This window comes from Astatotilapia calliptera, chromosome 19 (genome assembly GCF_900246225.1).
Source record: "Astatotilapia calliptera chromosome 19, fAstCal1.2, whole genome shotgun sequence".
Classification (NCBI taxonomy): Eukaryota; Metazoa; Chordata; class Actinopteri; order Cichliformes; family Cichlidae; genus Astatotilapia; species Astatotilapia calliptera.
Genome location: NC_039320.1, coordinates 14,538,529 through 14,559,615, shown reverse-complemented (window position 1 = coordinate 14,559,615; position 21,087 = coordinate 14,538,529). Strand labels below are relative to the sequence as shown.

Genomic DNA, 21,087 nt, shown 5'->3' with positions numbered 1-21,087 from the left:
AAATCTCTTCTTTGGAAGTCGCTGTCTTTTGTTCTATTCACTGTCAAGATGATCCCACACTGACTCAGTAATGTTGAAGTTCGGACTCTATCACTCTTGTGATAATTATCAAGCTGAAAAATGAAGCTGTTGCCAATCAGGCACTTCTCAGATGGTATTGCACGGTGGATCAAAATCTATTGGGATCTTTCTGCATTTATAATTTCATGAATTTTGACACAACTGGCTGAAATGTAGCCCGAAACTATGAGATAGCATCCACTGTATTTTGCAGATTACTGATGTTGAGTCCAGTTCTTGCGTAATTTGGCATACTTCAGCCTTTCTCCTCGTTTCCCTTCAGAAACTGCTCATATGTTGTAAACAACTTTTTTTTTAGGCCTGTCACTTCTTCTTTTATTCTCCACTGGTCCAGTTTCCTTAAATATTTTAGGACAAACAATGAAGAAAGATTTCAAGTATTCCTCTATTAACTCTTTGAGAATAATTTTTTTGGTGCAAAAATACTTTCTGTGATATGTTTCATAGATTCAGTAACAAAGCGCCAGAAGATATGTTTAAAACTGCTAACTTTGTCTGTTATGTGTAAAAACAACACTGGTTCATCTGTTGAGTCAGATGCATTTTTTAAGCTTGACTCATAGGCCAGTGTTAAGTGGTTCAACAGCAAACAAAAACATTCCTCTGAAAATGGTCAGGTACAATGATCGGACTGAAAATGGGTGAAAAAGCAGCCAGACTCTGAAAGACCTTCAGAAAACCTGCAGAACTATTGCTCAAGACCACCTTAAAAATGACAAGAAAGTCTGGCTCCTTGCAAGAAAATATAAAGTACTGTAAAAGTTCAAGAAGTTTAAAAAAATGTATTTACACCTTCAAGAAATATGAAAAAAGTCATTTATGGCTGTTCTCAATATAAAATCCACAAAGTCCACACTTACAGGAGAAAAGCCTCATGTTACTAAAGATCAAGCACACACAACTTCAACCACAACACACTAGTTCCCAAAGGGGATATTGAACACACAGTTCACTACTTTAACAAACACTACTTCTAATCGCTTCTCACTTCCTTTCACAACATTAACCACATGTTGCAGGGCAATATTTCCCACCAGCAACAAGCTCCTCCTCCATCCTATCTAGGTTATCACTGCGGTGGGTGTTGCTGACACCATCATAGGATTTCAGAAATGAATGATGAGGGCGCTCACCTCACCGTCACCTACTCTGAAAAGAAAACTTTTGCGAAAGTTGCAAAAGATCAGTCTTTCAAATGATAAAAATGCCACATTCAGATACATTTATCAGTCTGTGTGGAAATCAGTAGTAGACGTAACATTTCCTGTGCCAGTTTTGCTGATATTGTCTTATTAAGACATTTTTATTATGTGTTGGGTTCAGCAGGACACCGTTTAGTCTTTAGACATCTTATTTAGACTAAAAGACCCGCTAAAGACAACGCTGTGTCCCTGGACTGAAGATTTCAAGAACATAGATGGCGGCGATGGTTGTTTTACATTTGTTTCATTGGGGCTCGCATTTTCTTGCAAGAAGAGCCCAAGAATTGTAGAAGAAATGTAATTTTCCATGTTCTGTTTCCCGGTTAGCATGAAATTCATTTGTGGTGCATATGTTAATGCGACATCAGTGCTGCGGGTGCATGCAGCATATTATAGCAGTTTTTTTCTCCTGAACTGTCTTTCATTTTTGAGCTACCCTACCAACCTGGGTTACATTGGGCCATTTACAGTAATTTGATGTTTATGTCTGCACTTTATCATCTTTCTTCTGCAGGCCTTGACATTTAACTTGTTCTTTAACACAGGCTTGTTCTTCCACCATCTAGATTCAATGTAAGCAATCCCATATTGTGCAAACAGAACCTATACAGGCTGCCATGCAGCATTTTTTTTCATGCTCGTAATCTCATTCTGCAGGAAAGCAAAACAGATATTATCAACGCAGGTTCATAGAAATCTAATATTGTCTGGGGAAATAAAAGAGGAGCACAAAAAGCAGGCAGTCAAGCATGGAGCTGGGCGCTGAGGCATGAGTGAAGTAAGCTGTAGGCAAAATTGATCGGCCTGCAGAGTCACAAAGCATCTCAAATGTGTGTTTGGAGGGTGTGTGTGTGTGTTGCAGTGAGGAGACAACTGCCCTTTCCTGTCCTGCCCTGTCTGTCCTACAGGATGCTCTGCATCAGCAAGATTCAGGGGGGATCTCTTACATAAGACCTTCTAAGTTAACATTCAAAGAGCATGGTAGGAGAATGACTCTACAAAGGTGTCTGTTTAAAGTGTGGAAATCATCAGAGCATTTGGGGCTCTGTGTATGGCAGTGTCAGTCCACTGGCGCTCCACATCTTTGCTTTTAAGATCCTTTAGCAGTAGAATCTGCTGCACATCAGTATTGCTGCACTTCTGTCTTCTTTGTTCCCTCAGGGCAGCTTCTCAGGCCTCAAACACAGCTCCTCTCGTTAATCCAGCCAACCAGTGCTACCAGCACAAGCTTTCCCAAACCTGCTCCCCAGCTTCCCATAACACTGCAATAAATACAGTTTCTAATTCCTGCCTCCTTTTCTGTGCCTGTGCGCCTGGCATAAACATAATCAACCAACTGCCAAGAAATTTAGTTCATGGTTTGCACAGGTCTGCCTGGCACCCATCCGCAGCTAGAGATTGTGTATTCCCCAAACAGTTTGGCAAATGTCTGCAGGAGGCTGCCTGCTGATGCTAGGTGAAACTAGATGTAAAGAGGTATGCGATGCTGCGCTGAGCAGCACCTGGTGATTGCTTTCATCACTAATAGACATTTTAAAAGTTGTACGGTTTAAAATGTTGATTTCTACAGTGAGGTACAGTAAGACTTTTATTTTGAAGGTGAACTTATGTCAAGTCTGTCAATTGTGTTGTTTAACTGCCGTTCTGTGGTTCAGTTAGCAAATATTTGCAAGCAAGTCGACATCTCCTGTGCAAACTATGGGTGACAGCAGCAATCTGCAAGTGACCATCGCAACCCAGAGATGATTCGTAGTGTAAAACCCTTTATGTGACTAATTTGTATCCAGTGACATCCAGTGATCTCCATACTTTCCCTAGCAACGAGTCTCTGGGGCTGCGTGACTGAGACCTAATCTACAACCACCACTAGGGTGAGATTTTGCTATTTTTTCTTTTAATGAAATGTCTCAATGACTGTTCACACTTTTGCCATGAAATTGGTTCATTCATGGTCCCAAGAGGATATATGAATGTATATACATCTTCTGAACATCTGGCATTTTATATATCACCACAAGAAACTTAAACCCTCTGACTTAACCAATAAAAAATGGCAACACTTGCAGGAAAGAAGGGACAAATGTGCTCCCAGATGATGAAACCTACTTTTTGTTGAAATGTTTTGAAGTTGTTATAATAAGAAAAAAATTCCAGTTGTTACCCTCAGAATAAAAACCATTTGCTAACCTCTGCTATTGATTTTATCACTCTTGCATGCAAAGCTAGGATGGTAAACACTATACTTGCTGGAGATCCGCACGCAAGCATTGTTATTCTAGGCACGTTATCATTTAGCTCAAAAAACTTCCTAAGCACAGCTTCACAGGGCTTCTGGCATAGTTGCAGCCTCTTAGCCTTGTTAAAACTCACAAACATTGGTACAGAACAAGCACCGAGTGCAGGACAACAAGAACAACAAAGGGAACAAAAAACAATGAGAGGCTTTAACTACCCCTCATTCATCCTACTCTAAATTCCCGCAGTGTGACCATCCCAGGCAGCCAGGGGACAAAAGAGCAAGTGTCTCGCTGCTGCTCAAAGCGACATCTCAGCAGTCTCGCCTCCAACAGGCCCAAATATGACTGCCTACTGGCTCCAGCTGCCATTCGAGGGCCCGTTCAATCCCTGCTCTGTCTCTGAGATTGGCCCCGTCTCTTGTAGCACTTAGCCACACGCCTGTGGGCTGATGTGCAGAAATGCAGCTGATGCCCACTTCAAAAATACCAAAATGAAACACAGCTCCTTGCCCTTGGCTCTTAAGAGCAGATGTAGCATCAGCAGCTGATTGATTTTACATGCATGATAGGGGTCTTAAGAGGCTCTTAGAAGACACAAGCATCTTTAGGAACAAGTGTGCAATTATAGCACAGCGTTCAGATGCCCTGAGCAATGAAACAGCGCATTTGGTGCTCATTCAAATGCCTCTCACGATGAGGTGACAGGACTTACCACTACATTTCACATTCAGAGTTGGGATCACTTAAGGAGGATGCTGAGAATATAAGAGGAGCCTTCATTGTACCTATCATGTTCTTTGCTTCCTTTCTTAGCATTATTAGTAAGCACGGATCAGAGCCTCATAACCACTTAGTGCTACCTCATAAAAACTGCGGCCACTTTTAGATCTCACATCTGGATTTTCACAACCCACCAACCTCTACGTTATGTGTTTAAGGCCCCCTACCTCTCCTGAGGTAGGTGATTATGAAGTATCTCAGCGTGGAGAGGCACGTGTCCTGAAGTGACTCTAGGAAACGTGAGATCAGTGCCGAGGCAGCACTTCTATAAGCCTCCCAGGCTAATAGCCTTTGGGCTTCAGAGACCTCCGAGCCACTGCGAGCAGTATTTGTGGAAGGATGAGGAAGGTACAGGATAAAATGATAAAAATCAGGAGAAGAGCACATATGCTAGTTCAAATTAAAAATGCTGCTTGGTCCCATGTTACAAACAGTAGCTTGGCTGATTTTTAGAAATGTAATGAACCCATGTGAGGTAAAGGGATGCCAGGATCTGATTAGCACTGTATACAAGTTTACTAATTTAAATCCTCATTCTGGCAACAGAACAGTATAATGAGTACAGCTCTGTGGAACCATGTTACCGACTCTCTTCACACCAAACCTGATTTCCCCATAAAAAATTAAACTCTGGCTCCTGAGGACTAAAAAGGAGATGTGTTTACAATTTTAAAAAATCACTTTTCATGCTAAGTACTCTTCCCTTCATAATACCTCTGTCTCGCATAGAGAATCCACTAACTTGTCATGGTCGCTGCTGACAAGAACTGCACTGTTTTTCTTATTACAATGCATAAGCTGAAGGCTTGCTTGTACAACTGCAAAAATTAGGATGACAGATGGCAGTTAATAAAACTTAACATGCATTCAGTTTTTATTGAGAGCTCACATTTTTGAGAAAGGAAGCAAATATGATAACAATTAGATTTCAGTCGTTTACCATAGACTGTATGTAAAAGATGTACACAGCTACCATCATCCACTAGTTTGCAGAGTTGCTCTTAACATTTTAGCTATCGACAAAAATATTTCTCAATTTTTGTCACGAACCGGCAGATACTAAGGTAAAGACCCTACAGCATTAGAGAAAAAAAAAACCCTCTAAATTTGATGATTCTCTAATAAGAGCTCTTTGAGAAGGTGGGAAGGAAAAACTCCCTTCTAAACAGGAATAGACCTCCGGGAGGGCTCGGGGAGGGGCAGTCACCTGGTTGGGAGTGGAAAATAGAAGATACAATGCTTGTAAGGGAATTTTTTAGAACAACCTGATAATAATGAATTAAATAGCCACACTAGAAGCAATTAATACATTAGCTAGAATCAAATAAAAGCAAGCAATCTTAAATAGTTGTTTAATGTGCATGGTGAAGGATATATCCTGATTAGAAATGACTGAAAGTTTCCTCACAGCGCTGCTGGAAGCCAAGGCCTATCTACAGTAAGTATCTGGTTAGACATAATGTTGCAAAGATTTTTAGTTGTGTCTATAGTAGGAAATTGGCAGTCATCAGAGGCTTTATAGCTTTAACTGAGCTAATTTATTTTGGTCTTTCAACCTCATAGATAAATATAAATGGGTATCATCTGCATAGCAGTGAATGATGAACTCTAGACCCTGACTGATTTGTCACACATAAGGTGCCCATGCCCTAAAGCATACAATTTACAAAATGAGCATTAACACATTTCATGATCTGAAGCTACCGCTGAAGATTATTACATTTAATGCGAATGTATTTACTGGTCTTTTCTCAATCAGACTTCTTTTTGTAAGTGGAAAAAAAAAAAAGACCTCCTGCTGACCATTAGGGGAAAGAAACGCAGGTTTAAAGGTCTTCTGCATTTCCCGATCCATCTTTTATATACAGTCTATGTTTTGGAATAATAGAAACAACCAAGTTCATTTTTCACACTATTTATCCAAAGCTAAATTTTTAATTATCATAACCATGAATTATACTACATGAAAAGAAAACTGAAAGAAGAGCCTCTCCATTGTTTCAGCAAAAAACAACTAAATACTAAAAGAAGTAGATAGTAGTGCAGGCAGTGAGGCGTTCAGTTTATTTAGTTCCCGTGTGAGACTGACAGAGGAAGACAGTTGATTTGACACCTGGTTAACAAGCTGAGTTCCTCCTGTCTAAACTCTGACAGACAGCAGTCAATAGAGAGCTACAGCCTTTAAAGGTCTTGAATTCACTTCACACTAGCAGGCGAGTTGCTGCAGTGTCTGAGCCCACGAACACATTAAGCGAAGTAAATCCACTCTGTAAAGCAGCTTCATACGCCAGCCCACGCTGCTCTTGTTGCTGACAGACGTGCAGGGTCGGTGCAGATTGAACCCGGGACTTTTTAGTTACAGGAACCTTTTTATCCACTTGTCCACTCAGCTGAATAACATCTCAACTATGCTATTCCTGGAAATGAATTAGTTTTATTTCAGCTAAAAGCCATGCAATTTAATGCCCACTGAAGGTATTAACTTAAGAGGATAGATCGAGGCTGAAGAGAGAGAGTTTTAAAAAAAGTAAATAAACACACAAACATACTCCTCCATATTCTGTATCAGTTGCAGCGTTTTCCCTCTTCTCTGCAGCCTGACAGATGCTGACCGAAGTCTGACAGCAGGATTTTGTCTGTGTTGCATCCAAGTGCTGAATAGTTACCGTATTTTAATCTGATATACGACCATTAAAAAAAAAGATTTCTTTTCTGACCTCCTCTAATGAGGTTTTGGCTCTGATTTTATGGGGGGAAAAATACAACTTTATTTGATTATATGCCTGTAAACATAGATTTATTTACAGTTATACTCGTACTGAAATGCCTCATATCTGTTTTTAATTCAAAAAAATATCTAACCACATTACATGCTTGTGCTGATAGTTACAACATTAAATATCGGAAGAGATCAGGTTTAAAGGATAGTTTGTAGAACTGCTGACCAAGGTTTTATACCAAGGCTGTGGTTTAATTCAATGCCACTTCATAATCAGACCGACTATTTTGTGCGATAACCCAGCGTTTGAGCTCAAGGTCTGACACTCAGAATTATTATTCTCAAACTGAACATTTGCATTAGGCTTTCAAACACAGAGTTATAGCAAAACGAAACTAAACCCTCTTTCAATTATAAGGTTTTATGCATAACGCCACAGTGAACAATCAACTGCTCCTTAGCTGGTCTTAAAATTAGGTAACTACAAGCCAAGATGAATGACAACACATGACATATTACACTGTGTCTATTGAAACAGCATCTGAAAAACTAACAAAACTAAGTACACCCCATGATTCAGTAGCTTGTTGACTCACTTTTAGCAGCAGCAACTTCAAGTAATCAGTTTCCTGTCTGACTTTATCAATTTCTCTAATCATTGTGGGGGATTTTTGCCCACTATTTTTATGTCATTTCAGTTCATTGAGGTTTGTGGGCATTTGTTTATGAACAGCTTTTGTAACGGCCCATCAAAACAATTCAGTCATTCTGTTGCAGATTTGCTGCTGTGCTTGGGATCGTTGTCCTGTTGCATGAAGTTTTGCCCAAGCTGTAGCTGTTGGATAGATGGACTCACATTTGACTCCAGTATACTTTAATATACATCTGAGTTCATGGTTGACTCAGTGACTGTAAGGTCCCAAAGTCCTCTGGGAGCAAAACAAGCCCAAATCATCAACCCTCCACCACCGTGCTTGGTGTGATGTGCTTCTGCTGATGTTTCCCTTCTCTTTTCACTATAACCAGTCATAACTACTTTGGCCTAATTTGTCTTTTGGACGCTGCTGCCAAAGTCTTGTGGTTTGTTCTTTTTAGAAATGCTTTCTCCTGGAAATTTGTACCGTTAATAAGTTTAACATTTAACATAGTAACTAACTTCTTTTTTGTTGGGGTGAATTTGCTGGGATGCCCGTCCAAACGTCTTGTTTTCCACTTGTGAATAATCTTTCTCATTGTAGAATGATGGACTTCAAATCGTTTGGAAATGGCCTTTTAAACAACTTCCTGTTCATCAATCTGTCCACCCAGATTGATGAACAGGAAAGATTGGTTCAGTGGTGATGTAAATTCTCTTTTAAACCACACCTGAATGCTCCAGACCACCAAAACTTTAGCTTTTATAAAGGAGCTCACGTTTACTGATGATCAGTTACTCAAGTGCATGAGTCAAGCTGATAAATAAAAGCATGATAGGTCATGCGTTTCTGTTCACCTGAAGTTGTATTTACCAAATATTAAGACCTGTTAAGGGCCAGGATATTTTTGTTATGTCCTGATATGTTAGACATTAAAACTGTACTTTCTTTTTACCATGACTATATATGGAAAAGCCTAACAGACAAATATATTCAGAGGAGGAGGAAATCTCATATATTCCTGTATTTACTATAGCCTTAATTATATACCCATGTTCATTTGAATAATGAATGAACCGTTTACGCTACTGTAATTAACTCCAGCATCAGAAAAGTGAAAATTTGCTGGTTTTTTTCTCCCTTTTGAATCACCGTATAATTAGACATTGTTGGGTTTTAGGAGCGCAGTCCAGTAAAACCACAGTGACACTCCAGCTGAGAACAACTACACAAACACTGCTCTGTTCTGTTTGCAACCTGAGGGCAAGGCATAAGTTTAAAAGAACCAAACACACCTACACAGAGCTTTTTTTGTTTTGAGTATTGAAAAACAAATAGGCAACAAAGGAAAATTAAAATTGCTTGTTGCTTTTTCAGCAGCTGCACACACAAATTTAAAGAGAAGTTACAGAAATGACATTTTGAAGTTTCTTGGCTGTTTTTTGTTTTTTACAGTATGTTTACATAGTGGGAGATATGAGGCAGTAAACTAAAAACAATGCCAAAGCCTCCAGAGACTTTGAGATATTATTGTCTGTGAAGGTATTAAACTATACTTTCTGGCAGAAGACAATCAATAGTGAAAATTGTTGTGAGCTGCTCTCCTATCATGGGTGAAATGTTACCAGTGCTGAGATGAGGAACACTAGAAATCATAGAAATGCACCCAAATCGGGGCAACCTTGGAATGCACACTGCATTTAAGTCTCCTCGAGGGTGGAGGGTGGAGGATGGGGGGGGGGCTCACAAGAACCCAATGAACCCACTGGGTCTCCATGATGCATGAAGCGGGGCACAGTGATCTGGCACGGGGCTGGTTACCTTTCATTCTTCTGCAGAACACACACCTTCACGGTGGGATGTAACCTTGCACTGAACGTGTTTGTTTTTGTAGCCTACCAACAAGGCACAGTTTACCCTCCCTTTGCAATATTTACATTCAAACAGTGCTGCAGATGGATGGAGGATCCCGGTGCAGGGCCTGCCTGCATGGGCATCCACTTGGCATGATGATACAGCTAGCTGGTGCAAGCGTAACGTTAGCCAACTGACAACTGACAGCTTGCGCGTATGGCACGGTGCAAGCGTCGCATTTAAAGTTTAAAAGGACACCGAGATACGGCGCCAGCCGCGTTTTACCTCGGGATGCAGTTCGGGGACGATCCGTCTATCTCCCACGTTGCAAACAGGTTCATGGGAACCGGTCTGTTGAGAGCCCCGCTCCCGGGGAAACTCAGCCGGCCGCTTCTTTCCGCCATGGTCCGAGCTGCCGGTGGGACTATCCGACACCAAGCTGGGGGGGTTGGAAACAGCAGACCGGTGCAGGTCCTCTGTATACGCGTGTGTTTCCGTGAAAAAGAGCCGTTACGCACTCACGTTAATGCAGTGCAGACGGCGGAGGACGAGCTCATTTCTCCGGTGTGGTCCTCTGTGCCAGGGAGGGACTGCAGCGGAGCCACCGCTGAGCTTGTTGTGCCTACCACGCTGCTCTGAGTGTATGGAGGGCGATTCGTGCCGCCCTGTTGCGGGAGGGAGGGGAACGTTTTACCCACTCACACACTTATTCACAGCATTCATTGCATTGTGTTTTTGTTTTTGCACCAGATAATAAAATGTGTCTTGTAAAGGAAAAGCATGTATGATATGACATATGATGCCAGCTATATGATAAAACTGTGGTAAGAGAGCATGCACTTGTATAACTGCATGTTAATGTAAATATTTAATCAACCAATCAGATGGGAGTAACTCAGTGCTTTTACCAGGGGGCCCTAGTTGCTGAGGTGGGGTGGAGTGAGTGGGAGAGACTACCTAAGGACAGACAGTGGCAGGAGTCCTCCAAAGCCTGTTTTGTTTGCAGTTTTGCATTTCCATATTTAGAGATACAGATTTGAAATCCACCAGCCTGCTGGGCCTTTTCTCTGTGGAGTTGTATGTTAGGTTAACTAGATAAGTGGAAAAGGATGGATGGAAACAGATGGTAAAATGGTTTAGTCCACCCCACAGTTGGACTCATCTTTGCAGTACAGTAAATTTATTTTATCAAGCCGAGTCCTGCAAATATGCACCACGAGTCGTGTCTTTCTCCAAAAAAGCAAAATCAGTGTATCCATAAACAAAAGGAAATTAAATCTATCAGCAGCTGTTAAACCCAGTACACCAACTTCAGATAGAACACTATAACTATCACAACCTTACATCACGAAACCCTCCAACTGATGTGAAACCATAAAAGCTCAAATAGTGGCGTAGTGGCAGTTATTCCAGATAATCATTTCTACCGATTGCAGTTCAGCTAAAAGCTTAGCAACACTGACATCAAATAGCGTTAAGTTTTATTGTATGTTGGATCAGTGTCGCTGTGAGATAAACGAGGCATTTTGAGGAAGTTGGTGCGTTTCAGACTGATGAAACAGCATTTTGTAATACCACAGTGACACTGTTTATTTAAAAAGGAAAGTGTTAGGATGTTACTTATACAGCAAGAGATGTGTGTTATTTAGTTTTTTTCAGTTCTAATGACACATTTGGATGGTAGGGCCAGAATTAGACATAAACAAGATGAATACCTAATAAAGTAAGTGTTTATTACCATATAACAAAGACCATTTCCTTGAAGGCAAAACGAGTGTCTGAGTATCATACTTCCTCCACTGAGAGACTCAAGGAGCTTTATTACTGCAAAGATACTGCAGTGGTAAGAAAGCATACAGCTTTTAGTATCTCACTAAGATTAAGTCATTATATGCAAAACCTTTGTTTTTGTTTTTGTTTTTAAAATATGGCATTCATTTCCTTCTATAAGTCTGGCACTTAAATTTGACTGCCTTTGCATTCATTGCGCTTCAACAGGGCATTAATTATCCCTCATATATTTCTCTCCAGAACAAAACGTCACCGCAGGACTTCCTTCCCTGCAGTGGCAGGTAGAGTGATACCTGAGTGATACAACAATAACAACAACAAAGCTTTGCTGTGAGAGCAGCTGGGGGTGGAGCAACATTGAACTACAGATAGATAATCATATATGGATGGATAGATAGATAGATAGATAGATAGATAGATAGATAGATAGATAGATAGATAGATAGATAGATAGATAGATAGATAGATAGATAGATAGATAGATAGATAGATATGCAAAAACTCCATGTTAAATTCCATTTCAACGGCTCGAGTTGCGTGATTACATCTTTCACTCTTAAAATCACAGCAGTTTACCTGCGTAAATTATTTCCATTCATTCACCTGGAAAATCATGTCCTGATTATTGTCATCCCTAATGGTGGATCACTCATGTACAGCCATGCAGCGACTTTGCAATGCGAGTAGACACTGCCACCATGTGGTGACCACGATGAATGGGATTAAAGCCAAAGTAATAAAAACTGCTTGCATTTAACCAAGACCGCAACAAACATGTTTTACTCTTTAACGGTGAGTAACGTAAAGAGAAACCACTCATCTTTAAAGCACGTGGCCACTTTAAGGATTAGCATGAGCTCCTGGATAAGCTGTTACTATATTAATCCTCAGAAAGCTTGTCTATAATCATATTTGCTCAGTAATCGCCCCTCTGTCCCCTTGAACAAGCGAAAAAAATGAACTTTAATTAATTTTTTACTGTTCAAAATCAGGTTTTTCTCAGTATAAAGGCCGTCAGAGCCAAAGACTGTACAAAAAAGTGGATGTAGTCACCACTGGAGCCAGAAGTGATCATATGTGGATGAAAGGGAGGAGCAATAAGTTATAAACTGCAAAATGCACCAACAGCCCAAACATAGCAGAGAGGTCCAGTTAGCACACACCAGGTACAGATGTCTTTGTTGGAACACCTGTTAGTCAAATGTGTGCCCAGTATTCAGATGTATTCCAAATACATTTGGCCCCATGATGTCGTTATAGTTAGCTTTTATAATCCTGTAAAGTTGGGCCCTTTAACATGGAAGTCTATGGGGAGTGACTCGCTTTTGGGACCAGCCCCAAAAGTCAAAAACAAGTGCTTCTTAAAAAATAAGAGTTGGGTGCACAAGTTTGCATTTATTTAGGATTTGGCACTGCATAAAGCAGGTGGTATAATGTACACAGAAACTTCACCTCAAATCAAAAGCTAGATGGTTGAAACTTCGACACAATCTGGGGTTCCAAAAAAACAATGATCCCAAAGATACATTCAAAGATACTGGTTGTGTAAATGAATAGAGCAAGCTAACACTCTGGAATGGTCTTCCCAAATCCTGATCTCAACTCAAGTACCCTCAACAGGTCAGTAGCAGGAAATGCAATCAATTTAACAATTCTACCAAGAGTAGTGGTCAAATATCGAGCCAGAATTAAGCAAGAAGCTTGTTTGTGGCTACCAAAAGCATCTAATTGAGGTGTAACCTGCTAAGGGGGATTTAACCAAATATCTGAAATATGTTTATATAACTGAGCCAAAAATAAATTCAGAATTGTTTTTAAAGTCATTAAAGATATATTCTGTATCCACACCGAAAAAAAGAACCGTTCAAAGAAATCATGGAAAGCAGCAAATTACCACATCCATGCCTATGTGTGTGTATGTAAACTTCGAACACAACTGCAGTTTTATTACACCTAAGAGCCATTGACTTTCACCCTGTGTGCCTCTTCATTGTACAATACATAGAATATCTAAACAAAAAGCCTTGAATTGTATCAGAGGACTTGAAATAAAGTCAAAATCTTAATACAACCCATAAATGTTTGCACTTTGCTATATCAGCTTCATTACAGCAAGGTTTGAGCCACACGTGTTCAAACAGGATCTTGTGGTAGTTATGAGCTTGGCTTAATCTTCACTCTCAAGCTTATCCACTACTGTATGTGCACACAAGAAAGCTGCAGCACCTGCACTGCAAACCCTCCAATTTTAATTAATGTTGCTCAATACTGACTTGAGAAACGACAAACGAACAGAATTAACAGTTGTGAAGCTTTATTGAGTTCAATCGCAGAAATTTTAATGCGTATGTGAATCTCTTGAACCACATTCACAAAGTATTTTAAAAAACTGACATAAAAAAAGGAAAGGAAATGCAGTGGGCATTTTATTAGTATCAAATTATAAACTTATTTAGAGACAAACGTGTTCAGGCCCTCAACACCCAATAGGGTGGAGATTAAGAAAACTCAGCAGGTGGAATAAGGCCATGATTTAAAAACAAATCTAAATCCATTACAAAAATGAAAGAAAAAAAATCCAGACAAATAACTAGCTGAAGTCTTTGCAGATTCACATATCAGGGCAGTGAATGAAACGTGTACAAATACGTCATCACAAGCGTAATCACAGCAACAACCGGGAGCTCGCATTACCAAAACATACTCGTCAACATTTTGGAGAATCAATGACGTGACCAAAAGCCACAGAGTGCTGGATGGAATCAAAACATGGCAGACAGCTTAGACTGTAACGGGCATCATCACCAACTGAGTATTTCGTATATATGAAATGCCTGTACAAAGATGGGATACATAAATCTCACAAAAACAAAACTTCCTTCTACGGAGACGCATCCAAAATTAAGATTTACAAATAATAAACACGAAAGTGTCATTAATGACAGTCTTTATTTCAAAAGAAGCCATATAAAAAGGCAATGCATCCCCTTCACTAAAACAAAGAAGGAAAAAAAAGAAAGGAAAAAGACTTAGACCCACACCGAGCAACTACAAGTCTATGTTACAACATACAGGTGTACCCATCTCAGTGTTTGCTGTCTGCTGAGGCGGAGCGGGAACGAGAGCGGGACTGGGAGCGAGAGCGAGAGCGGGAACGAGAGCGGGGAGACTGTTTGTCCTGAGCCGGTGCAGGTGAACGCGAGCGAGATCTGGAGCGCGACTTGGAGCGAGACTTGGAGCGGGACGGGGATCTGGCTGAGGCCTTGCCCCCTCCTGACGTCTTCTTCTCGGGAGTCCGGCTGGCGGATCTGGATCGGCTCCTGGAGCGGTTGCGGCTCCTGGAGCGACTCTTTGAGCGGGAGTAGCTGCGGGAGCGAGAGCGGCTCTTGCTGTGACTGCGGGGAGAGAGAGAGAGAGAGAGAGCACGCAATTACAACACAATGTTTCGGCTTTTCAAAATAAAATATTAAATCTCTTAACAGTTTGTCAAACTGACTTGAAACCTCGCAAATTCCTGAACAATTTATGGATACAACCTAAAATAAATTAAAAAACCTTACTTTCTGCTGTCCTCAAACATCTTCAGCTTGCGACCATTCAGTTCTGTCCCATCAAGCTTGGATATGGCATTCTTCATGTCACTGCGGGATGCAAACTCAACCACCCTGCATGAAAAGAGAAATTAGTGGACAAACAGTTCACATTAGGAATACAGAAAGGCTCAACTCAAAAAACAGCAACTCACCCTTCGTTTTTGGTGGGTCTGTGAGCGTCCACAAAGGTAACTTCCCCTGCTTTCCTCATCAGGTCCTTCAGGTCCTATTTTTAAAAGCATAAAGGCGGGTTAGCAACGGGGAATGAAACCTGAGGTGTCAGTGAGAGCCTTCTCAGACCTGGAGGGAGAGAAATGAACAGGCAGCAAGAAACCACTGAAACTTGGGTCATCTAGTCCTGACGTTTGTCACTTAGTGATAAGCTTCCATTTCAGTGGAGGCCACGTAAACAAAAGAGCCACACAAATTGCATTTTGAGAGTGGACAAGTGTTGCTTTTTCATTTATTTATTCTTTTAAATTCCTTTTGTACCCTTAAATTATATTTTTAAGCACATCAAACAAAACCAGATTGAATTGTATTATAAAACGCCTGAAGGGTAACATAGAACTGTGTTTGGTTTTTTTGGGTGAACGGATGAATTTCTGTATGCCAACTATTTATACGATTGAGATAATGCTATGTACTTACAGGCAAAACTATGGGTAGGTGGAAAAAAACCCTAATGTGGACTTCCTTTTTGTTGATGTATTAGTTCTAAAGAGATTTGGCTCAACAGAGATACACTGTTTACGTGAGTCCCCTTTAGGACTGTAACTCTACACCCCGTTACCACCCGACCCTAAACAAACCCAATCACATGAGTTTTATGCTACTTACCGCTCCATACCCAGGAAGATATTAGCATAGAGCCACTTGTCCAAATAGCAAATGGGAACCAATGCAGTGTTAAGCCCTTGAGAAACGCCCTCGGCCTTGACTCAGCATCCGGCCTCCACAAGTAAGGAACCACCAGAGATCAAGGAGGAGGGGTGTGCGCCCGACCCAACACCCCCCACAGCTCCATCAGCAACAGAAAAAGACCCAAATGGGAGAGTGTAGGGACCGTGGATTTGAGGGGGGTTACATCAGTCGGGAGTGCCAGCCCACAGAACCTCCAGACTGTGGCTACGGACCTCCTAAGGCTACCGTATCCTGCGCTAGACCACTCTCACCCGTTACTGGGCCCAGCCAAGACTTTACATCAGCGGCAACTGCGTGTAAGGAAAGGCACCAAATGGACACTATTCAGAAAAACAACCAGCAGAGGGCGCTACACACTTGTGACACCCAGTGGAGGGTGTGCATTTACCTCTGATACAAAGGAAACCATATCAGAGCAGCTGTTTGAAAAAAAATAAAATAAATAAAAACAGTTAAATGTTTTTGTTAGAATGCCTGGCATCAGTAATAACATGTGCTTTTGTGTGGAGAAAAAAAAAGAAAAAAAAAAAGTGTTTAAAAGGAAAAAGTATTTATAAACACTAGGGGGCTTCCTATAGTAAATAGAAAATTGCCTGGTATGTGTTGTTTTCTGTACCTTGTGTGTTTAAAGAAACTGACCCGGCCAATAAAATTAATTTTGCTCCTTTACAAAACTAGGTCATTTTTAAAAAGCTTGTGTCCTGTTGTCTCTTACCTGCCAGCTCGTCCGCGAAGACAAGTTCTCCACAACGAGTCTGTGGTCAGTCCGCACTGGAGGGCCATATCTGCAGAGGCAACAAACACCAGCACAGCTTTGATTACATTTTCTGTAAGGAGCACAGATCCGGTGAATGCATCCACATCCGGATCTGCCTTTGTGCCTGAAAACACGGCTGGTGTCTCGTCACGTTCACCGTCTACCTTAGGGTTCTGTAAATATTTGAGTTTGCTTCAGAGGTGAAACTCAACACTGGCCAATCCTATTTTAGTGTAGTCCATTAGAGACTCTCAATCCTACTTTCCTGCCACATGTATGCAAATTTGTATGTGTATCTTTCCAGCTTGTATAATATTGGTTGAGCTGTCACAGGACTGTATTTGACTTTGGACCAGATAAACTATTGTCACACCCAGTTTCCACGTAACAGGATCTGTTATCACGTGTCAGAGGTTTACAACCTAATATCAATATTTAATCTGCATCTGTCCATTTATTAGAATTTTATTTATTTAACATCATTATTTCTTTTTACATGAATATTATCTTTAAGTGCTTTTTATAAAATTATTACTTTGTTTTAAAGGAAGCTACTGAAAATGTGCTGTACCTGGATCCACTGCTGCGAGACTGACGATAGCCGCCGCCGCCACCACCACCACCACCGCCGCCGCCGCCTCCGAAACGTCCCATTCCAGGGCCGCCACCTCTTCCTCTTCTGGAGCGAGCATGCTCAATAGTGACCCTGATGGGCAAAAAAAGAGGTTCAATCAGTGTTATCAGATTATATACAAAGTAATTATATCTGATTAAATGTGTGTGCTCCATGTGACTCAGGCATGCGACAGCTCCACCACAGGGAGCCTGACGTCATTATTTTGCGATAAGCAAGACTGAGGAAAAAGAAGTTATCAGCTCAGAGAAATTATTCTTAATAACTAGGAACTAGTTCTCCTTTCCAGCCACTGTCTGAATGTTTACTTCTTGTTTTGAAGGGCCTCCTGAGTTGTGTCAAACACTCACAAATGAGCCTTTAAAAGGTCTGTGGCAGTCTAACAGCACAGAAAGAGGAACCGGGACCAGCCAAGGAAATTTACTTATAAAATGAAGAAGCTGCTCGGTCATAGAGTATAAACAGCTTGTAAGGTTCTCAAAAAATAAATTTAATAAGCTGCGATAAAGTAGCAATTATATCTTGCTGGAAAAAAGTCAAATGTAACCGACCCACACCCACCAAATAAGACATAAAGACAACATCATTACCGTTCACTACACAGTTCTTTGCCATTTAGCTCATACACAGCATCATCTGCATCTCTGTGGTCATCAAATTCCTGAAAGGAAGAGGAAAATGTGATTATGTATAAGCAAAAACACTTTGAAAACTCTCACTTTGCACAAAAAAAAAAAAAATGCTCAAACTCACCACAAAGCCAAAACCATTCTTCAAGTTGATCTCACGGATGCGACCATAGCCCTTGAAAAACTTCTCCACATCTCTCTCTCTGGCGTGAGGACTCAAGCGTCCAATGAAGACACGGCAGCCACTCATGATGATTTTATCAGCTGAGATGAAAGAGTAATTAGTTAACAGCATCTAGCTCAGCGCTTTTACCGCACAAAGTGTTTACTCGTTGCTTTTTATTTATGTGCTAGTCATGTGCTGCCTTTTATGGCCAAGATAAGCAGGCCACACCCCTTGAAACAAAGGTCACATCCGCTGCAAAAATACAAGTTAATCAACCATTTTCTAAATTAAATATTAACCACAAAAAGAAAAAAAAAGCAGATAGTTTAAACTACATGTATTTTATGAAACTTTAGCAAAATTAATTATGTTAATCCGTTTTAGATTTGCATGACAAATAACGTAAAGAGACTTGCAATACACTCAAGCTAGGGTGAAAAACAGGCCCCTGGCAAACTGAACAAAGCTCAACAGGATCGGAACACGCACCATGATCCCTCTCCGGTTTAAACGAGTGTAGTTTAGCTTGTAAGCAAAAAAAAAAACTGGGCTTAGCGTACCCCGACGGTTCGCAGGCTATTTGCATCATCGAGCTCAAAATGGAAAACGGTTTTGTATGGAGCTATTGACTGAAACCGTACAATCATTCTCACGGCTAAATTGTAATTTAAAGTGCGTTTATCAATATTTACAGGTATTTCCACACATTTTCTTCTTATGCGATATGAAATGTGCAGACAGCACAACAACGGCGATCAAGGGGCCCGTTAAAACAGCTCAATGGATCTGCATCAAAGGAGAAAAAAAAAATAGTCCGATTGCATTGCAGGTAATCAGTAATGATTAAATAATCGATTCTCTCCGATTATGAGACACCAGAAAAATGACTTGGGGCCTTGCCAATCGGCCTCAGATAAACCATCGGCGTCGATTATTATTGCAATCCTACCTTAAATTAGAGGATCGCTGGTAAGGGGATGTAAAAGACTGCGGATCTGACAAATAATGTGCTATATTAGCTGGGTAACAGTAAGCACAAGCAGGCCTCATCACAATTTCGCTCTTGACGCTCGCCTCGAGGTCATCCCCAGCTAGCCGAAGCTAGCCTGTGACCTAACTTCGGTTTCAGCGCGAAGAACGCGCCAATTTAACGTTTGACAAAAATCGCAAAATCCTTGAAATAACACAAATACGCTTTAATAACCGCTCACCTGTTTCTTTGTTCCTAATAGAGCTGCTTGGGCCTTGTTGCTTTCGCTGCTGGCTCGCTCCTGCTCAAAGTAGGTCACCGACTGTGCTGAATCAAAATGGCGAGTGAGCATAAAAAGAGCAGAGACCGCAAAATGCGTTGCTGCCCTCACAGTGTCACGTGATTGCAGCAGGTAACGCTTAACTAGGTTTACGCTGTTAGAGCCATGGGCTTTACCCCCAGTAATATTTACAGCTAAAATAATAAACCATCCACATAAAATAACAAAGAATGTGTGCAAACGACAAACGAGTACATGCATTAAGGTTAGCGTCTTCGAATACTTGAAAGGAGGATAAGACACAGATCTGGCAACTCATATCAGCCTATTCTTGGGTACGCAGCGTTCTGCATGCCTTAATCTTAAGTAATTTTCATACTAGTTGCAATGATTTTACTCCTTTATGATATTATTTCCTTAAGGATTATTAAAATTTGTACATAATATATCACAAGTAGGGTTAGTTTTCAAGAAAATTAAAACATTTTTTCACATCCTGTATCGCAAGCCCTACAGGCCTCATTTCCTAACCGTGCTGAAGCACAAACCTAAGCGTAAACTTGCCACTCACAAAACTCTTACTCTGTTTATCAATATTGAATTTGTTCTTTATAAACCAATTTATAAGTACCTCTTACCATGGCATGAACAAATGAAAGCCTGGCTGTGTTAGGAAGTTAAAACGCAAGTCTTTAAAATAATTACTACTACTACTAATAATAATACGTTTTTCCAAAATACCAAAAGGCAATGCATACAATTGCAGTTAAAATAAAATAATAAGAGTAAAAAATAGAATTGCATGTAAAAATACAAAATACTGCATGTAAAGGCATAGACTTTGACCTTTTAATTTAAATCTTTTTCTTGTATTCCTTATTTCATATCAAATCTTAAACTAGCACACCTTTCATTGAAAATGACTTTTTATTGCAATCCACGTTCTTTTTTTTCTTTAACTTTATCTGGCTTCCTGTTTATTACTTCCACGTTCGATATTATTTGCATGAGTGCCTGTCATTCTGTCTGTAAACAAGACAGTTTGAAAAGTTTTGAATTAATTCTGATAAAACTTTGTAGGGGTGTAGAGTGAGTTCATGTTAATGATCCATTAAAATCTGTCTCACATCCACTGATGTCTTCAAGGTGAACTTAATGATTTATTGGTCAACAGCTGACAAAAAGTCTTGTAACCTGTTTCGTGTGTATTGTCGACATATAAAAAAAATACCTTAAAAGATTTGAAATATTATGTCACAATTGACCTCTGACCTCTTCTTCAAGGTCAAATATGGCCAGACTTACAAAAAATGACTTTTATCTTTAACACTATGCTTAAAATCCCACAGCCTTTCTTTGTATTGGCAACATTTAGGAAACAATACTGGTAAACTGGGATTCTAAGTATCACATGGATTGTCCCAATTGACCTCTGATCTCTCTTTTATTTTCACATATGCATTTCTTTCAAGTTGACCAAAAATGTGTTATTCTTACTGCACTGCAAACATTTTTAAATTATTTTTCTTTAACTATTAACACTCCCGTGGAAACATTTTGGAAAGCTGTGCCTTTTTTCTAACTTTCTCTTTGTTTGTTTCAGTTTCTTCAGTCAGACCTTCCTTCCTGTCTTTTCTTAATGGCTTCTTTCTTGCAACATTGTCATCAATTTCTCTGCTTCAACAAACTCATTAAAACTGTACAAACCCTGTTCTTGTATTTCCATGTATCTTTGCACATTTAAATAAATTGCTGCACCTCTTTCACCTTTTCCTATTAAAATATAAAGAAATGAGGGGTGGTTCATGATTCTTTCACAGTACTGAACATCCAAA

The 21,087-nt window shown here is 40.3% G+C and overlaps 2 protein-coding genes across 4 annotated transcripts in view; both read right to left on the bottom strand.

Annotated features, from left to right (window-relative positions):
* Positions 1 to 10,162, bottom strand: part of pacs2 (phosphofurin acidic cluster sorting protein 2) — a 70,081-nt gene extending 59,919 nt beyond the window's left edge. For all 3 annotated transcript variants that reach the window (XM_026151355.1, XM_026151358.1, XM_026151357.1), the window contains exon 1: positions 9,794 to 10,162. In XM_026151355.1, coding sequence (XP_026007140.1) covers positions 9,794 to 9,912 — 119 coding nt within the window. In that variant the 5' untranslated portion in view covers positions 9,913 to 10,162. The remainder of the gene's footprint in view (positions 1 to 9,793) is intronic.
* Positions 10,163 to 13,598: 3,436 nt separating this feature from the next.
* srsf5a (serine and arginine rich splicing factor 5a) lies at positions 13,599 to 19,357 on the bottom strand. The gene is made up of 8 exons (XM_026151376.1): positions 19,214 to 19,357; positions 17,961 to 18,100; positions 17,798 to 17,868; positions 17,145 to 17,279; positions 16,532 to 16,601; positions 15,045 to 15,118; positions 14,860 to 14,964; positions 13,599 to 14,694 (listed from the first exon to the last, which is right to left on the bottom strand). The coding sequence occupies exons 2-8, from the start codon at positions 18,084 to 18,086 to the stop codon at positions 14,385 to 14,387; spliced, it is 891 nt and encodes a 296-aa protein (XP_026007161.1). The 5' UTR covers positions 18,087 to 18,100; positions 19,214 to 19,357; the 3' UTR covers positions 13,599 to 14,384.
* Between the last annotated feature and the right edge of the window lie 1,730 nt (positions 19,358 to 21,087).

What these genes read in the sequence shown, in the direction of transcription:
- srsf5a (XM_026151376.1), bottom strand. Translation starts at nt 18,086, where the DNA reads ATGAGTGGCTGCCGTGTCTTCATTGGACGCTTGAGTCCTCACGCCAGA. An exon ending in AGACCCACCAAAAACGAAGG is followed by an intron (nt 14,965 to 15,044) that starts GTGAGTTGCTGT and finishes CTTTTCATGCAG; the next exon opens with GGTGGTTGAGTTTGCATCCC. An exon ending in ATGTTTGAGGACAGCAGAAA is followed by an intron (nt 14,695 to 14,859) that starts GTAAGGTTTTTT and finishes CTCTCCCCGCAG; the next exon opens with TCACAGCAAGAGCCGCTCTC.